This window comes from Crocodylus siamensis, chromosome 12 (genome assembly GCF_052110815.1).
Source record: "Crocodylus siamensis isolate JL-2025a chromosome 12, ASM5211081v1, whole genome shotgun sequence".
In the NCBI taxonomy this organism is placed as follows: Eukaryota; Metazoa; Chordata; order Crocodylia; family Crocodylidae; genus Crocodylus; species Crocodylus siamensis.
The window spans coordinates 41,822,528-41,841,269 of NC_143406.1; the positions used below are offsets into that span (position 1 = coordinate 41,822,528).

General features: G+C 46.2%; 1 protein-coding gene across 3 annotated transcripts in view; it reads right to left on the bottom strand.

Annotated features, from left to right (window-relative positions):
- Nucleotides 1-1,844: 1,844 nt before the first annotated feature.
- Nucleotides 1,845-18,742, bottom strand: part of MAD1L1 (mitotic arrest deficient 1 like 1) — a 496,400-nt gene continuing 479,502 nt past the window's right edge. For all 3 annotated transcript variants that reach the window (XM_090024470.1, XM_090024471.1, XM_090024469.1), the window contains one exon: nt 1,845-3,204. In XM_090024470.1, the coding sequence (XP_089880596.1) occupies nt 3,046-3,204 (159 nt within the window). In that variant the 3' untranslated portion in view covers nt 1,845-3,045. The remainder of the gene's footprint in view (nt 3,205-18,742) is intronic.

Sequence of the window (18,742 nt, forward strand, 5' to 3'; positions counted from 1 at the left end):
ACAGCGTTAAAACTGTGGCGCATCAGGTGACACTCTGCACCTCCACACGTGTTGCCGGAGAGACTGTTTTGCCCGCATGCACTTACGTGCAGCAGTGGCCCCTGTGCTACTGCAGAAGCAGGCCTTCGCTGGGGATGAGCGCAGCCCCAAGCAGCTCGGCATGTAGTAAATGCTCATTGCAGTGCCCAGCAGAAACACTTGCTCCTCGCAGCCTCTTCATGTGCTCGTCGGCAGTCCCTTGGAGTCGAGGACGACCTCCTTCAGGCTAGGTAAACGTGCTAGGTAAGCGCTATCATACCCGCTTTGCAGGCAAGGGAATTGAAAGCAGCAGGGTCAAGTGATTTGCCTGAGGCTTCTCAATGCATCTGTGTCAGCCAGGAAGGGAAATTCCTCATTCCTGTTCCCAGCCCTTCACTAGACGAAGCCTCTCTCTCCTTTTAGGTTAGACCAGTTTGCAACTGGTTGGCTTGCAGGCGAATATTTCTATGGCCTCATAAGCAAATCAGAGTAACTAAGGTTCCCAGAGGTCACTGTTTCATGCAGAGCTAACTGTCACTTGCTTTCGAGAGCCTCCCCTCCCAACCAGGAGGTCTCCTTTCCTGCCTGAGCAGAGTGGCTGCTGCAAGAGCACTAGACATGTCGCCTGCAAGAGACAGTTGTACCACTGAAGTGCCCTCTAGCCAGGAGCTCCCTTCACCAGAAATGTCTAATAGACCCAAGTGCCTCCTTGGATGTTGATGTACAAGCCTGTTTGAGGAGGGACAGAGGGGATAATTGATTGGAGTGCTAGTTTATTAAACCTTGTTGAACAAACCAACTTCATTGGAAACACATGGCACAAAGCAGCAATTCATCTCAATGTCTCTTCCCCCTGCTGAAAGAGCCTCTGAAGACTGGTAATTCTTCCAACCCAACTTATTAGCTGTTCACCCTCGGGAGGCAACTTTTCAGTGGGCAGGAGCTCTTTCCCTTGTCAGTCTCCAGCACGGCTTCTCACATCACCTCTGTTTTGCTAAGATAGTGGGTTTATTGTAAACTTATTAATTACTTCATTTCTCCTGCGAGGAGCTGGGGGAAAGATTTCCAGAAGCAGCCAGGCTCCGCTATTGTGCTAGTGGAGAAGTCGAGTGTGGCTGACGTCATGATTCATTTTCTCCATGACTGATGAAGGCGACTCTCAGTGCCATGTCGCGCATATGAATCAGGCAGCGTTCCCCTGGCACAGGATGCCAGGCAATCCATCTTCAGCCATGACTTCTTCGAGCAGCAGAGAAAATGGCAAACTTTTGCTAATGGCTTTCACTCAAGCTGCTTCAGTAACTTCCTGAAAGTGTGGGGATGGGGAGAGACCAGGAACGGGAGAACTGAGACCTCTCCGCAGGAGTGGATGCTTCCACCATTTATGATAAGTTGGAGCTGGGGCAACCAGTTTTTCCTTCCTGGGTCCTATGCCTACATTGTTGCTTGTGATGCCTCAGGCTTGGAAAAACCAGGACCACGGTTATCATAGTTTTCCTCCAAGCTATTTTTGCTATATTGTTTCTGCTGTGAATGAAGGAGTTACTGCCTTTCCTCTGGGTGGTGAAGCAATTTTTAATGCGATTGCAAGTGGAAGCCATCGCACTGACAGTAACATTTATTGAGTACTGGAAGTAGAGGGTGAAAAAATGCCCCAACCAGCTCTTTCTATCCAAGCACCACTGGGTCACTATCATACTTAAACCTGTAACGCCATAGTTGCAGCAGAAGAGTTGTAGGCAAGAGCAGGGCACTGAAGTTGATGAGCCAAGTGGTCCTTTCCAGCCCCTTGTGCACAATGCTAATGAAAGAATTGCACATCCAGGCAGGGTGGTAACACTTTATTCATAAAAAGGAAATCGAGTGACAAAACTGGAGTACAAAACATCAAAGTTCATAAAATGATCCATCCACAGCAGTCAGGAGAGCAAATGTGAGGATACTGGGGAAAGAAGGATTGCACACAGCAACACAAGCAGGTACCGGGGACTAAATAGCATTGCAGTAAATTTTGAAGAGACCTTCCACTACTTGCTCCTCTTCCTGAAATTTGGAGATAACCAGGCACCCTTGAGTCCAAGTAAGAAAGATGTCATGAGAGTACATTTCTTGAGCTCTGCACAGGGATGGGGCTCATAGGAAACCTATTTACATTAATACTTTATCTGCTGAATTGTGATGAATGCGGGACTGTAGCTAAGGAAGTCTGTGGTCCTGAATCCCATTACATTTGGCTGTCTCCTTCGTCTCAATCCCTACTGAGCAGCAGGACTGGGCAGTATCTAAGAAGACTCTGCTACCCATGGCTCCAGTACCCCCAGTCCTGAACCTCCATCAGTGGGTAGTAAATCTGTAATTGTGAGCAGCAGGAAGCTGTCAGCTCCCCCAAAGCTCACATTCATCTGTTCTCTCTCTGAAGTGCCTGATACTTAAAGAAGCTGAGACCCAGATTAGTGGGATCCTCTTAGAAGAAGCTGGGATTCAAGGAGCTGTGAGCTCCCCAAAACCAACTCTCCCATGTGTCCCTGGAGCAGCTCCTGTTGAGACCTAAAAGGCTGACGAATTCATAAAGGGGGAGGGATCAGCTGGAAAAAGGGAAACTGTGGATGGAGCGACACTTGCCTTTGACTACCAGTACGTCTCTGGTAAGGTGCCAGCTTTCAGGGACTCTAGAGGCGGCAGACTGGGTTATTAAAACCAACATAAGAAAACAGTCTTTGGGGTTGGACCCAGTACTGTCAAGGGCATCTGGACCTTGGGCTATAGGTGGTGGAAAGAGGAACTCCAGCTCAGGAGAAAGCAGAGAATAACTCCTTGGTTGCTTCCTCAAACTGTCATAAAAAGTGTTTGGGGAAGGTAAGGGAGGGGACTTCAACAGAAATGAGAAGAGCCCAGCGCAACAGAAGGCAAAACATGAAAGCGTTTGGTTTGGTTAGCTCACAAATCCCTGCGGTGGGAGGACAGTCATATTTGATTGTGATCCACATGCGAAGGGCACACGGCTAAACGGCTCTGGACCAGACCGGCTTATGCCACGGTTTGACGGCTAAACAGGTCTAGGGTGACAGCACTGAGGAAGGCGGGGATGCTGTCCTGGTGCAGCAGGTGGAGGTCGATGAGTTCCCGGACAGTGCGAGAGAATTCAGTTTCCAGAAGCTGCATCTTCCCGCCGGAGGAGCTGGAGGCCTGGGGGAGAAGGAAAAGGCGGAGGGAAGAGAAATGAGAGGAAAGAAATTGTTAATCCAGCAGAGTTTCATTCCATTCCTCACAATGCTGGAAAATCCCAGTGCCCTTGCTCTGGAGTTTTCTTCACAGTGCATCTTATTCTAATCAAGGTAACGTTATCTACTGCAGAGCAGGTGTTCAACACACGATTTAATTGGACCATTATTAAGTTCTGCATTTCCAAAACCTCTGAACAATACCCCCTGTGTGAGCCTCCAGTGAATAATGAATTATAAGGCAGTAGGAAGAACGTTTCGAACATCTTGAAAACAAACTTGAAAGGGGCTGCACTATTAACACGTGCAGCCACAGCAGAAAGTGCAGAAGCAGAGCTCTTCTGGCAGAGGAATCTATCACTAGCTCGGGCAGAGGTAGCAGGGAACATGAAGAGCTGGCATTTCACTAAAGATGGAAGCATTTTAACCTTAAGTCTCTGCTCTCCAGGAGGAGTTAGGGAGAGGGTCTCAATGGACCTGACACCTTTAAAAGAGCTGATGATCCATCTTTACTCCACCCCCAGCACCTTAACTTCTCTAGGTCTTTTACCAGCCCAGGTGCTCATATAAGAATCCTTCTTCAGACGCGCGCATGGAAATGTGCGATCCCAACACGCAGGCAAAAGCCGCCTCTCGTCACACGGCAAGTAGTTTTGAAAAAGGCAAAGCAGCACAATGCGGAAGGAGACGCACCCTGCTTGGAGCTTCCTATGTATGTGCCTGCTGTCCCTGGTTTTTTGCTGTTATTGATAAAACAGAGAAGAACACCACCGCCGAATACTTTCTCTTCAGCCGCTTCCTCTTTGTAATGACCCTGACCTCGCCTCAGTGCTTTAACAGCACTCCACGATGGTGAACAAGACGTCGAGCCCAGCAAAGCATGATGGAGCCCGAGTCCGGCCTGCCTCAGTAATAGGGTGCTTCACACAGGGACTCTGCAGGTGAAGGGAAACCTGATCCTTAGCGGGAATGAACCATGGGGAGGGAGTACGCGTCTTTATATATGCAGAGAGGCGGACAGCATTAATCACAGAGTCATAGAAAAGTAGGGCTGGGGGTACTGTAGTCCAATCCCCTGTTAAAGGCAGGATCATGCTATCCAATATAGGCCTTTGTCTAACCTATTCTTAAAAAACTTTGCAAACAATCCTCTTGTACAACAATCAGGCACAATGCCCAAAATGTCAAAAACACCCTATCTTGCCACAGATAAAGCAGGGGGATAAAGACGCTGTCAATATACTGCCACTGTAAGGACAAGAGCAGCTGTTAAAGAGATCCAAGGAAGAGGACCACGTCAGCGAAGCAGACCAAAAAGGGCCCCGGGGATGTGTTTGCTTCCAATGTCGTGTTTTCAGGAGTCTGGAGTTGTTTCGTGATGAACTTCTCATGTACATGTCACTTCTGATAATGGAGAGTGCGCTAATGCCAAGGAGGAAATTTAAACAAGATTTTGTAGTGGTGGAAACATGAATTAAGAGTTTGTCTAAATCTCCTCTGCTTCATCTCAGTTTAAACTGGGTTCATCTCCCTTTCTGAGCTGCTCCACAGGGTGGAGATTTTGACAGTGGAGCCAGCCTACTTGCATCCAGGGCACAGCTGTGTCAGATAGGGACAAACTGAACAGACTGACGGGGAAAGGTAGAGAAATAACAAATGGCAAGGAGACAGGTAACTGGGTCAGAGGGATATAAATCGGCAACCTATGGGAAAGGCCAGGCACAACTTGGAGCTCTCATGCGAACTCGATTCAGACCACAGGCCAGAAATGGGCCACGGATGCCAGATTTTGGTTTCACGAACCTAACCTCCTGGTGGTTTGAATGCAGGTCTACCCCATCAGAAACATTCAAGTTCAGGGTGCGGAGAGGAAGGTCCAGATATTAAGGGACCGCTAGTTGTGCCCCCCACAGTTAAGACTGATTTTGGTACTCCAGGCAGGGATTCAGTCTCTTTGTTATGTATGAAAAATATAGTCTATCCTCCCGAATCATCACAGCACTTAGTATCCGAGCATGGTATTAATCTTACATGTAGACCCATTAATAGGTCTCAGAGTTAAATTAATTAAAAATAAGTTCTCTAACAAATTCAGCACCCAGTTTCAACCCATATACTTGTCCCGTGTGGCATGGCTGCAGTAAAAGAATGACACAAATGCTTCAAAAATATTCCCATCTACTTAGAACCCCCTGACATCTCATGGGCAGGCTATATTTGAATAATTTCTTCCCCTTCAAGAATTAATGGTCATTTCCTTCCATCATTCTTCATAACTGAAAGTTCCTCCTGCAGCAGAGGCTAAAGAATACTGTTCTGATGCAAAATAAAATTGAGCAGAAGTGTGCTCTTTTGAAATGGCTGTCATCTCCCATTGTTTTTAACAGAACTATGGATTCCTCTCTTCCTCCTGACAGCATAAGGCAGCATCATCTTCTCAGGTTGTCATCATTTTTACTGGGAGCAGTAGGCAATAGCATCCACTTTTAAAGGCTCCCTCTTAACAAAGGGCAGTTTGTGCCCTCAGCCCGACTGACAATAGAAGAGGGCAGCATAGCCATTTTGGAAGAAGGGACTTCTCCGCATACTTCTCTAAAGTGGAAAATTTTCTGAACTGACCTCTGATGACAGCTAAACTTTTAGTCCAGCTCACTGTGCTTCTCAACCACTTTTAAAAAACACCTAAAAGCTTTTTTTTTCCCCTCCCCCAGAGGCATTTGAAAATTGCTATTGCTGCGACTGTTTTATTTTATTTTTTTTCCCTGGCTTTGTTTCCCATCTGTTGGTAATTTGGTGGAAGCTGGGGTATTTGTTTTTCCTTAATTAATGAGAAATTGTTTTATGACTGCTCTTTACCACCCTGAGCAGTTTTGTGGAAGGGAGCACTTTACATACAAAATTATCATCACAATTATGAAAAATAATGGCAATAAATTCCAATTAAACCTACAGATTTCTGTTTCAAAGAGAGGCTTTGCACCGTAGTTATGACACGCAGTGCAGCGGGAAGGGAGCAGGGTGGGCCTCCTGGGAAATGTCGGGAGAGTAGAGAAGGGTATGTGCCCTCAGAGCAGGAGTGAAGGAGGATTTGGGGAAGGAGCTGCTTTCAAGTTTCCAGCTACTTTTGAGTGACATAAACCTGCCAGGGTACACCTGCACATTCTGCCAGAAGTTGAAATTAAGCTAAAATAATAATACATAGTTTGTAACTCAGTCATTAGAGATACCACGTCACATTCACATTGCATTTCTTGTTAGGATTCAGGAGTGCAACTTTTAAAAAATGTACCAACTCCCCCTTCCCGTGCCCCCACCCAACAAATATAATATACAAACATATATATTAGAATATGTTGAATATGTCAATTATGTTGACAGTATATGTCAACAATTTTTAATCAAATATATTACAAGGATGAAGTGATTCCAAATCTAAGAATGCTAGTTAGGGCACATTTAAAGGCCCCCTCCATGCATGTTAAGGTCTGAGCATTCAAAATGTGGGCACCTGTGGTCTTTGTAGTGCCTTCAGAGCAGGAGTGAGCACCTTTGGTCCTCTTTGTGGTGACACCCAACGGGCGGGATCTAGTTTATCTTTATATATCACTGCAATCTGCTCTGGGGCCAAAACCAGAAACATGCCTTCTTCAGATGAGATGGTCACTGCACACTGCCACTTCTGACATGTTGTGTGAGATAAAGCAGCAATTACTTAGAACAAGGACTGTAGAGATGGGTCAACAATGACGTCTAAACGATGGACCTACTTTTGCCCCCTGAGGAATCCGAAGTGGTTTGGGGGTTTCCAAAACAAAGTCCAAGGATGGTTCTGATCTGGATTCTACTTTATTCAAAGCACCAGCACTTTGGGGAAATACTGATTTTTGGTCTGGTTCTATCGCCAAGCCAGTCTGCTCCTTAGGATTATGGAGGATCTCTACCTATCAGAAAAACAACTCATATGGAGCAAGACAGGACTGTGTCTGTGCAGTCACACTTGTCTGCATAAGCCCTGTTACAGATTCCAAAAACACCCCAGGTCGTGTGCTTTCAGGCTGCTGGTACCCCATGGAGCAATCACAAAATCAGAAGTTGTTTTTAATGCCCATGTTGTATGGAGCGAACAAGAGGGGTCCGTCTACCATCTGGTGACATGAACTCCCAGCAGTCACTCTTCAATCTCGTCAGAGAGAAGAGCCTTTAGTACAATTGCTTTTCCATAAGAGACAAGATTAGCTGTCTCCAGACAGAAGAAAACATCATAAATCTTCCTTTTAACCCTGGAAATTGGTAAATTATTCAAGGCTTTAGAGTTTTTTTATTTTTTATTTTTTGAAGGCACAGACTTACACTACAGATAAAGCTGTGTGTCAGCACTCAGTCCTTTAAGTGAGCTGGGTACCTTGGAACCTGTGTGCCCTTTCCATTTGTTCCACTCTATTTATCTGTCTGTGCAGGAGATGAAGGCTTGAGTGGGATCTAAAACTAATCAGGGAAAGCAAATGCCCAAAAGGTGAGCTGCCCAGTGAGCAAACTGCTAGCTCCATCTCAGCCATGGGATAAAGTTTCTATTTGTCTCACACTCTGCTCGGCCCATCTCCAGCAAAATATTTCAGTCCATTTCTCTCTTTCCAGCTGCAGATTTATTTTGGTGTGACGAGATGGACCGAGTGGGGTAGGTAGCCCGTGGCATCCCACCCTTCTTGATGAATGTTAAAATGATCAGCGTTGCTACGTGCCTGGAAAAAGAGTGCTACCTGTATTTATTCAAGTCTGTACACGCACAGACCGTCTGTGAGATTCTCCTGAACAGCCAGCACTGTAGGAAAGCGAACCGTGAGCAGCCCTTACCTCCAGGAGGAACTATCCTCCCTTATAGCACAAGGGACCAGAGCAGGCAATGCTCACAATGTGCTGGGCCATTAGATACTGCAAGAAGTAAGAAGTTTTCTGGTTAAGAGGTCACTCCTGGCAGTTGGCAGGACCATGATGGGGTTTTGTAAAGGTGGGGCAGTGATGTGTGAATGGCAGAGGAAGATCACTCAGCCTTGTCACTTCAGCTTGACAAAAACATGTTTTCTGAGTGTGCTATAAAGCAGAGATGACAATCTTCCATCTAGGTGCCTGGTGTTTAGAAACCTTCCCCCCAGGAGAAATCTGTACCTCCCTTCTCACCTAATGTAACTCCTCTGGTCCCTCCGGGTCACCTCTTAGGAACTCTGCAATACTCTCGTGTGACCTAACACTGTGTCGCCCTACACTGCAACTGCAGTACGCTCCATAAAATACGCCCGTGGACCTGCTTCATAGCTGGGCATGACCCCTCGCCTCTGGGTGTGAGTTGGGCAAAAGGCATTTGACTTTTTTAATGCACTCCACTGTGTTTGTGGTTTCCCCCTTCCAGCCCAATGCAGGGTTTCTCTTTCTCAGTCTGGATCGGATGTTCTCATCACCCATTAGTATGTTTAAACCTTGTCGCAGTCCAGCAAACCAATTTTAAAACATTTTTAAAAGCAGCCTGCTGTGACCTTTAAACAAGAAAATCTTTTTGTTTCTGTCTCTTGCTTTAGATTCTGAGATTTTTCTAAATGTCAAAGGCCTACTGTCCACGTGCAGCTGTCAGGGAGAAACAAGTGCAGCCTCAGAGAGGGCCCAGAGCCTTTTCTTAGGCTTCAGTGCCCAGCAAAAAATGTGTCCTGGAAACCAAGGCTGGTGTGGGTGTGTATGCGTGTTTGAATGTGCACGTGTGTGTGCACACGTGTGTGTGCATGTGTGCATGCATATACATAGCAGGTATGTGCAGCGCTTTCTCCCCCTGAACATACACATGCTCTCTCTCTCTACCTCCCCCCTGCAATGAGCTCATATAAAAATGCATCTGCAAAGTCTGAGTACTCAGCAACATCCACAGTCAAGTTCCCCTTCAGAGCTAGGGGTGATGTCTTGTACTCAGGCCAGTGTCAGGGTGCAGGGATGTGAACTCCCCCATGGATTCAATGCCCAATTTTACTGTGTGAGGCTGCTGTGCCCACAGCGACATGATTTTGCACGGACTGTTATACTAGCTAATGCCCTCTTTTCCTCTTCAACAGGACTCTCAACTCTCTCTCTAAAACATGAAGGATGGAGAAGCACTGGGCTAAAGGGAGAGAGGGGGAGGAGACTGACTGCTGAAGTTTTAACAATTCAAACAGGAGGGTTCGGTGGATCTGTCTAATTGCTCAAACTTGTCTCTCCTGGGCGGTGATATCATTATCAAAATCCCCCGATTAAATTATGCCTCGCCAATCAATCTCTCCTAAGCATCAAGCTCTGCTCAAATATCAGGTCCCCAGGTAGCTAGTAAATCACTGTAATTAGAGGCTGTTCATTTAAAATTATAGAAATATTAAAAAACAACAACAACGAATTGCCCAACAATACATGGTATGGCTGGAAATATTGATGAGTGATTTAAGGCTCGATTTATTGCTATTGTTTATTTTATTTTACTTATTTATTTGGTGGTAACTGGCAGCTTTAGCTAGTCCATGACATCACGCTGCCATGCTCTATGGGACGCAGAACAACAGAGCTCTAATAAGGATGCATGATTCTTCATCAATCAAGGAGTGCTGCCGTGTGCAAAATGACCTCTCCTCATCCCCAGCTAAATTTTCCTTCCCTATAAGATTCTTTGTAACCTAAAAGAGGAAGAGATATTCTTTATTATAAGTGCTTCTTGCCAAGACCTCTGACCCTCTGTGTCACAAGCTGAATGCATAAAGTGAATTTATGAGGCAGAGAGGGATGGATGTCTATAAAGTATGCCTTCCAGGAAATGTAATGAAAAAGCTACTCTCAGGTGCTGAGCAAAGAGGACAGCGGGCTTGGTGCTGCCAGGAAGGGTGCTGAACATTAAGGTGGGGCAGAGGAGATACCAGCCTGTGGACACACTGAGATTTATGGCAAATATTTTTTCTCTTCCTTCCTCTTCAATACCCACAACCTGCAGGGTGCCAGTACAGGACTCTAGCTTACCGGCTTCTCCTTTTAATCAGGAACACGACCCAGGTGTTAGATATGGGAGTGACAGAGTAGACCAAGTACTGGCTGTCATACTAACTCAGTGTCAAGGACACAAACTACTGGGTTACTGTACACCCTCCATATGTCCTTTGACTCATGTGCATGCCTCTGCATGGGCCACGGGTAGGACTAACTTGAACATTTAAACACAAATGCCAACAGGTGTCAGAAATTGGATCCTTTTTCTCCAAGAGGAAACCAATGGTTGTTAGACCCCAGGGAGGAAGTTGAGGACAGACAGACAGAAATAGATGCTAAAAATGAGAGCAAAGAGCTTTGGCTTTCATTTAAAGCAGCATCAATATTTTTGCTGTTTGACTGGTATTACTGCCGCCTTCCATTTGCATATCCATACAGTCCTTTTCCTCCTGAAGGATGTGTTCTGTGCAGTAGTATTGTCCACAGTTTCTACCACCACTCAGGAGCCACTTTGCACCTAGAAGTTTGCCTCCTGCCACGTCTCCTTACTCCACGGTTGATCCAATAGAGGATAACACCAACCCCCACACTCTTACTTTTTGCATGCTACCACTTGAGGTGGGCATCTCTGGAGTGAAACGTAGTAATAATTTAACTACACAGAGTTTAACTACACAACAGTTTAGGAGAGAAAAAAACAAATACTAGATCCAATTTAGACTGCATATGGAGAAGGCAAACATTAAGCTGGTTTGTATCCAAGACATTGGGGTTATTAAGTATGCACTTGCAAACACTCCTTTGACATCTGTATTATCAAGTGTCCAGACCTTAGTTTTCAGTCTAAGGTCTGATGGCTCCTCAGAGGAACAACGCTTCCTACTCTCATGCTGCCAACACTAGTTCAGCATGCTCAAAGAGGGAAGAGGCTGGACTCAACTGGCTCATTTGTTTGGCCTGCTGCGGCACCCTTGGGGTTTGGAAGTCTCGAAGCCAAGTAGCAGACAGACTTAACTTTGCTGAGAGCGGTGGAGACGATAGCCCAAAGCAGATGCAGCAAAGACATGGTGAGAAACCAGCTGATAAGAGTAACTCAGGACACACAACTCTTACTGCAATCAGAGCAAAAAGCACGCATGCTTTGAGTAATCTGTACATTTAAACATGAAAGATCACATTATAGCTCCCAACCAGACTTCTAGATAGTGGAAATAGTTGATGCTTAAAGCTAATTTTTTAGGCATTTACAAACATCTAACAAAGAAAAAGAAAGGGGTGCTGAAGAAAACAAAGCATGGTATCCTGAGCATTTCCCTAAAGCCAAAATCCTAAATGTATAATAAAGTCTCAGCCAAATTTCTTGTCTTTTGTCAGACTTTGACACCTTTAAACCTCAATGCCACTATGAATCTAGAAAAATGTACATACTTCTCAGCCCCAGGAACTGTACATATGGCCTATAGTGGAAGCGCCTACTGCAAAAGTGGCCAAATGTGTGCTAAAATAACTAGTGTCAAATTAAAGTTACTCAAGAGCTGGCCTGATGAAATGCTCAGGCTGTAGCTTCCTGACCATCTGTGAAGTGACCATATTGGACTGGTCAGGCTGCAGAGTGGCTAACAAGCTCTGAAGGCAGAATGAGTAGCTAAAAAACATGAACATCCTCTATCCCATGTGCTCTGTAAAGCAAAATGCCAACCCATCTGTCTGTAACATTAGCAACTCCATGGAAGCCATATGTAGGACAGGCATAAATTAGGAACAGAAAAATCTCTCATTACTTCCTTTGAAATGACTCCGTACTTCCCTGTTTCAATGCTACGGGCTAGATTGTTCATCTAAAGCTACATTTTCCCTCTGTGCAGAAGACAAGAGCTTTCCCCTCAAAAGATCTCTAGTCCAAAGGTGCTTTGAGTTCTGAAGATGAGATGCTCCAGTGCTGCTGATGAAATCAGAGGCTGCACTTCTGGAGCAGGACAGATGGGAAAAATCTGGCTGCAAATCCAGCCAGCCAGCACTGCAAACCAGCAAAGACCCAGACCAGCAGGCAGCCTCAGGAAGAGGACAGGCACTAGGAGCAGAACTGTGAGTCTGAAGGTACCTGATTTCAGAAGAGAAACTTGCTCTACTAAAAGACAGACTCGTTTAAGTTCTCCTCTTTCTCACTGGGAGCAGAAGCAAAAAAGAGCAGAGACCTGAGATGATGTGATTCAGGGAAAATGAAGCCATGCACTGGGAAGAAGTGTGTAGAGCAGGATGATTTGTATGCATTTTGAGGACCAGATCTCTAAGCCAGCCCGCAATGGGAAGATCCTGAGCTCTCTTCTGTAGTTCTGAATGATAAGACCAGCAAGTGAATAGCTGTAGGAAAGTCTGAACAACGATGCATGTGCAGGACCCAGAGGTGGCACTGGTGAATTTGGATGGGAATACTTCACAAGTGACCTTGCTGCTTGGGCAATAAAAGTGTCTGGTCCCCAAGAAAGAAAACCCCCCAATGCGCTTTCTCTCTTTGGTGAAGGGTATTACTGATTCCACAGACTTGCATCACTTCTGCTCAGTGGCTCCTCCACTGCGTTCCTGCCAGAGGTCTTTGGTTTCCCTATTTCCCCTTTTCCAAATTATAGGAAGTAGAAAAATGGACGCAAGCCTTAGCTGAAGTGCATCCATATGACTCATGGTGCAAGTGGGTCATGCAGACCTCACCACTCACTAGCTGCCAGTTGAAAAGCAAACCCTTTCCTTCCTGAGATAGGCTCCTTGCTTTGCAGGGGACAATGGACAAGTGCACATCAAGGAGGGAGAGAGGCTGGGACTGTTAAATGAGCAGATTACATCTGATGCCTGGGAGGCACGTCTCACTGGAGCATCGGCTACTCCCCAATACAGCAGACGCCAGCGTGTAATTGATACATTTATCCTTCTCATTTCTTTGGTTTCCTTGTGGACATGAGTAGGAAGGATGAAAGGCTAGGGAAGTGAGCAAGAAGGTCCTGTGACCAGTACTGGCCTGAGGGCCCATTGGGAGGAACCAAATCACAATCAAATGCTAAACCTTACAAGTCTGACCAAGGATAGGGTGCTGTGTAAAAAATACGCCTGCTCTTATGCACGGCACCCCTGCAGTGTAGGACTCATGCAGGTCCATGGCAGAATACAGCAGTAATACATGCCCAGGTTATTAGTTACCTGTTGTGATATTATCTATCACAGTTTGACAAATCTAAAGTTTAAACCCCAAATGAGGAAAAGGCCTGCTGAGTACTTAGCTGCAGTTGGGGGCAGGTCATCATATTCAATACTGGTAAAAGGAGCTGGAAAAAGGCAGCCACGCAAAGACGTGACAAGCACCGCTGCGGTTCCAGGGGTGGAAGTATCAGATTTTCGCTACTCAGCTGCTGTCCCTACACAACACTGAATCGTGGTGCTGTATCGTTCCTTGTATAATTGCAGCCTGCCATCACTCTGTTTTTATTTGGCACTAGAGTGACTTCAATCACTCTTGCGATGTCAACGACTAAGAGTTGCCGACTCTTAAAATTTTTATTGTTAGTCTAGCAATTTTCAGATGTTTCTTTTTTTTTGTGTTTAACTTGTCTCATGAAAACATAATGAAAGGCAACCATCTGCCCTCGCTGCCACTGGGACAGGAGTTAGCAATACGGCTGCCGTTCCCTCTAGAGGTGAGACCGAGCCTAATACAAATGGCTGCCTCTTCTCTCTCTGTTCACTGAGACTAAACCCAGGCTCACGAGCCAAATGGATACCACCCTGCCTTCTGATGGGATATTATTAGGAGCCAGAGACAGCGAAGGGCAGTGGAGACATGGTACAAGGTGTATGCAGAGACTGAGGAAGGACAAGGGGGCAGTTTCAAGAGTTATAAAGGGCAAGATGAGGCCAAGGGGCACAGCATAATGTGAGGAGCAGGAGGAAGACTGAAGTGGTGTTGGGGATGCAGAAGATAGCAACAGGTGCAGGACACAGAGAGGGGCAGCAGATCAGTTCATCCATCCACAGGCGCCAGAGTAAGGGAGGAGCGTCCCCTCTGAGCAGCCGGTGGAAAGGACGCATTTCCGCATGTGTATTCAAGGCTGGAGCTCAACCCTCAAACCTTACAAGCACGCTTCCAAGGTCAGAAGGCAAATGCCCTCTTCCTGCCCCCAAACAATCTTGCTATTTTAGCTAATCTCATGATTTATGATACTTGAACACCTGGGGTCGGCTGAGCCATGGACTCGGCTTATGAAAAGACTTTCAGCCTTGCAAGCCCGAGTGTAGTAGGAACTTAGGACTGTAACATCAAAGAGACCAGTCAAATTGCCACCACAAATACAGTGTGTGTTTTCTCAATGAAGGGCTTGTAATGGGAAGTGTCAAACAAGGTGAGAGAGCGAGCGAGAGAGAATTCCCTTCTCGCCCAAGCAGACAGCTAAGATCAGCTACAAAGGAAGCAAGCCCATGGTTGAATAAACAGAGGTTGAATTCCTATCTCATCCCTGACAAATGCTTAAATTAATTAGTGAAGAAATAACAGAAAGGTCATTACTGAATCAGAATGGAGACTGCATCCCAGCTCATCCCTTGAAGCATCGCTCACACAAGGCAAATTATATCTATTGAAGTTCTCCAACGGAGGCTTCTCTTGCTGCTTGCGCTGCCCTTAGTACCCAACTCATGAAAGACTTGGGAAGACAGCACTGCTGGCATTCATGAATCATAGAAAATGAGGTTGGAAGGGACCCCAGGAGGACATCTAGTCCAACCCCCCGTTCAAAGTAGAACTATCCCCAACTAATTCATTCCAGCAAAGGCTTTGTCTAGCCAGGTCCTAAAAACTGCCAAAGATGGAGATTTCACAACCTCTCCGGGTAGCCTGCTCCTGCGTTTTACTGCCCTCCTAGTGAGAAAATTCTTCCCAATAGCTAACCTAAACCTCCCTTGATGCAACTTAAGACCATTGCTCCTTGTCCTGTCATCTGTCACCACTGAAAACAGTCCAAGTCCCTCTTCTTTTGAACCCCCTTCAGGCAGCTGAAAGCTGCTATTAAATCCCTTCTCAGTCCTCTCTTTTCTAGACTAAATACACCCAATTCCCTCAGCCTCTCCTCATAAGTCATGTGCCCCAGCTCCCAAACCTTTTTTGTTGCCCTCCATCCACCAGACTCTCTCCAACTTGTCCACATCCTTTCTGTAGTGGGGGACCCAAAACTGAACACAGTTCTCCAGATGTGGCCTCACCAGTGCTGAATAGAGGGGAATAATCACTTCCCTTGACCTGCTGGCAACACACCTACCAGTGCAGCCCAGGATGCTGGTAGCCTTCTTGGCAACAAGGGCACACTGCTGGCTCATGTTCATATTACTGTCTACCGTCACCCCAGGTCCTTTTCTGCAGAACTGATGCCCAGCCAGTCAGCCCCAGCCTGTACCAGTGCAAGGGATTGTTCTGTCCTAAGTACAGGACTTTGTATTTGTCCTGGTTGAACCTCATGAGATTTCTTTTGGCCCAATCCTCCAACTTGTCTAGGGTCACCCCGAAGCCTAGCCCTACCCTCCCAGCCTATCTACTACACCCCCCAGCTTGATGTCATCTGTGAACTTACTGAAGGTGCCACCACTCCATCCCATCTTCCAGGTCACTGATGGAGATATTGAACAAAACTGACCCGAGGACTGACCCCTGGGGCACTCCACTTGATACCAGCAGCCAACTAGGCACCAAGCCATTGATTACTATGCTCTGAGCCTGATGCTCCAGCCACTTTTCTTTCCACTTTACAGTCCATTCTTCCAGCCCATACTTCCTTACCTTGCCTGTGAGAACATTGTAGGAGACCATATCAAAAGCCTCGCTAAAAACAAGGTACACCACATCCACTGGTCTCTCTGTGTCCACAGAGCCAGTCACCGCACCAGAGAAGGCAATCAGGTTGGTCAGGCATGGACTTGTCCTTGGTGAATCCATGCTGACTGCTCCTAATCACCTTCTTCTCCCTCAAGTGCTTAGACATGGATTCCTTGAGGACCTGCTCCACGATTTTTCCACGGACTGAGGTGAGGCTGACTGGTCTGTAGTTCCCTGGATCCTCGTTTTTCCCTTTCTTAAATATGAGTGTTATGTTTGCCCTTCTCAATCACCTGGGACGCCTTCCGATCGTCATGAGTCTTCAGAAATGATAGCCAGCGGCTCTGCAATCACATCAACTAACTCTTGCAGCCAGCACCCTCAGGTGCATCCCATCCAACCCCATGGACCTGTACACATCCAGCTTTTCTAAACAGTCCTTCACCTGTTCTTTTGCCACTGTTGGCTGCTCACCTCCTCCCCAAACTGTGCTGCCTGGTGTAGTGCATTGCATATGAATACACCTCTTCACCTCACAGAAAACGGTAAGATGCATCCATTCCATGAATGCACTGAAGTTAGAGTTGCCTCTGGTCTTCCACACCTTTAGCTGGAAGCGGGCATATGTCTGACTGCCCTCCCTTCATGCTGGTGTCTTGCCACTGACAGACTGGCATGCCCTAGGTTGCTCCTTTAGCTGGAGTTGAAGTGAGGAGATTTATGCAGACACCGTCTCTGCAATTATGAATACAGAAGGAAAAACATCCAGATATCACACAAATTGATGCGTTTTGCTGGCAGGCTTTACGCACGACCCAGTAACAGCTGTCACACTCCAGCCTCTCTCATCTGAGCTCTACTGCCACCTCGGCATTCTTACACACCATTTAAGATCACTCTCTTCTCCTCTCTGGTGCGACTGTATTCTCCGTTCCAGATGCCACAGCAAAGCAGGCAGCGGCGTGGATATGAAAGGAGACAGAGCAATTGGTTTACATACGTAATTCAAAATGCAATGTTCAGTTCTTTAGGCAACATGCAACTAATTAGCAATGACCTCGAGGCAGCCAAGCCATTCAAACACCAATCTCTGTCCCACCCTTGGAGCTCTTTAAAATTTGCCCTTGCCTTGTGCCAAGGCTTTCAGCGACCTTCACTAAAAACCAACAGCAAATCTGCAAACATACATACATACAGTCCATTGCCTAACAGAGAAAGGGGGTGGCTGGGTGTGTGGTTGTGCATGCATGCGTGTGTGTGCACACACATATACTGTAAAAGTGACAAGGTTATCTGAGGAAAACTTGCGCTTCACAGCTTTTCCAGAGCACGTCCCCTTGCACTGTGAGTACTGTTTAAGGAAAACAGAGGATACATTATGCACGTTTCCCTGTCAAATCGGCTCCCGCGATGACCTCTACAGATCATGAGCCCATTATTTCCTATCCTCCTGGTTTTCCTCCCTCCGTGCTTGTGTTTATTTTGGTAAATAGATTTAACCTTTCTAAAATTAACTGCAGAACAGATCTTCTTTTGGCAGCAAATCAGCTTTAGAAAGGAGGAAAATGTAACATTTCCTAAACACTTTAAAATCCACGACTAAAGCCCTGCATGCTTTCCTTTGTCCTGTGTTTGCCTGGCTTGTTCACAAAGGGTATTAATAAATTTTAAAGGATTCTCTTGCAATTAAGGACAAAACAATGGCATCTCCATCCACCCATCTAGGAACTTACATGGCCCTCAGCAACAAGGTACTGGAGCAACACTTCTGAGTGGTAAAAGGTTAACACTAATGCAAGATGCTGTCTTCCACTCCCTCTCCCAGCCTCCCTCTAATGGTGTAGATTCAGAAACAAAGCAAAACCAAAAAAAACCAACCCAAGGCTGGAAGCAATCCCTTTGATACAAATGCTCCTTATCTTCGAATACGTTCCAATCTGCATGTACTGGCTGAGCCTCGCCCCCTTTCAAACTGTCACCATACAAGTACACAGAGCACCGTCCTCCGGCCATGAACCCGTTGAGAAGGGTGAGTGCCTGGTCAGGCTCTATGAAAGCCCCCAACTTGCATTTGTTTCGCTGGGTTGGATGCTCTTCAGATTTGGTTTCTGCCTGCAGTATTTGAGCATTGGGCCTATAGTAGGGATGGACAGCTTAAAGCTAGGGAAATGCCTCTGGACTCCCTAGGTCTGAAGGAGAAATCCAAAATTGTCCCCAAGAAATAGACCATTCATGGTTCCATCGCCCTCTGAAAGTGACACGACTGCACTGGATTAAGCATCTTGCAGGTGGTTTTTCTTCCAAAGATCTCCAAGTGAGGCCTTACAGTCTACATGCAGTTAGCAGCTTTCACAAACAGCTGTTTCTTATGTAGAAGACGGCACCTTACCAGGATACAGACCACCAGATGAGGAAAAAAATTCTGGTCAGCGGCACTGGAGCCAACAAAACCCGCACCATTACAAAATCTTAGGAGCTCTTTTCCATCACTGATTTCTTTGAGGCTATGCCAGGTCCTTACATGCCAGTTTTTCTCCCTGTGTTAAATACTATGCTAAGTCTAACTGTCTCAGATGCCCTAACAGCTGAGTCAAAAAATAGTTTCCCCCTTTTTGTTAGGTGCCGTACCACTATCGGTCACCCTACTAACTAATAATCACATAAGGCT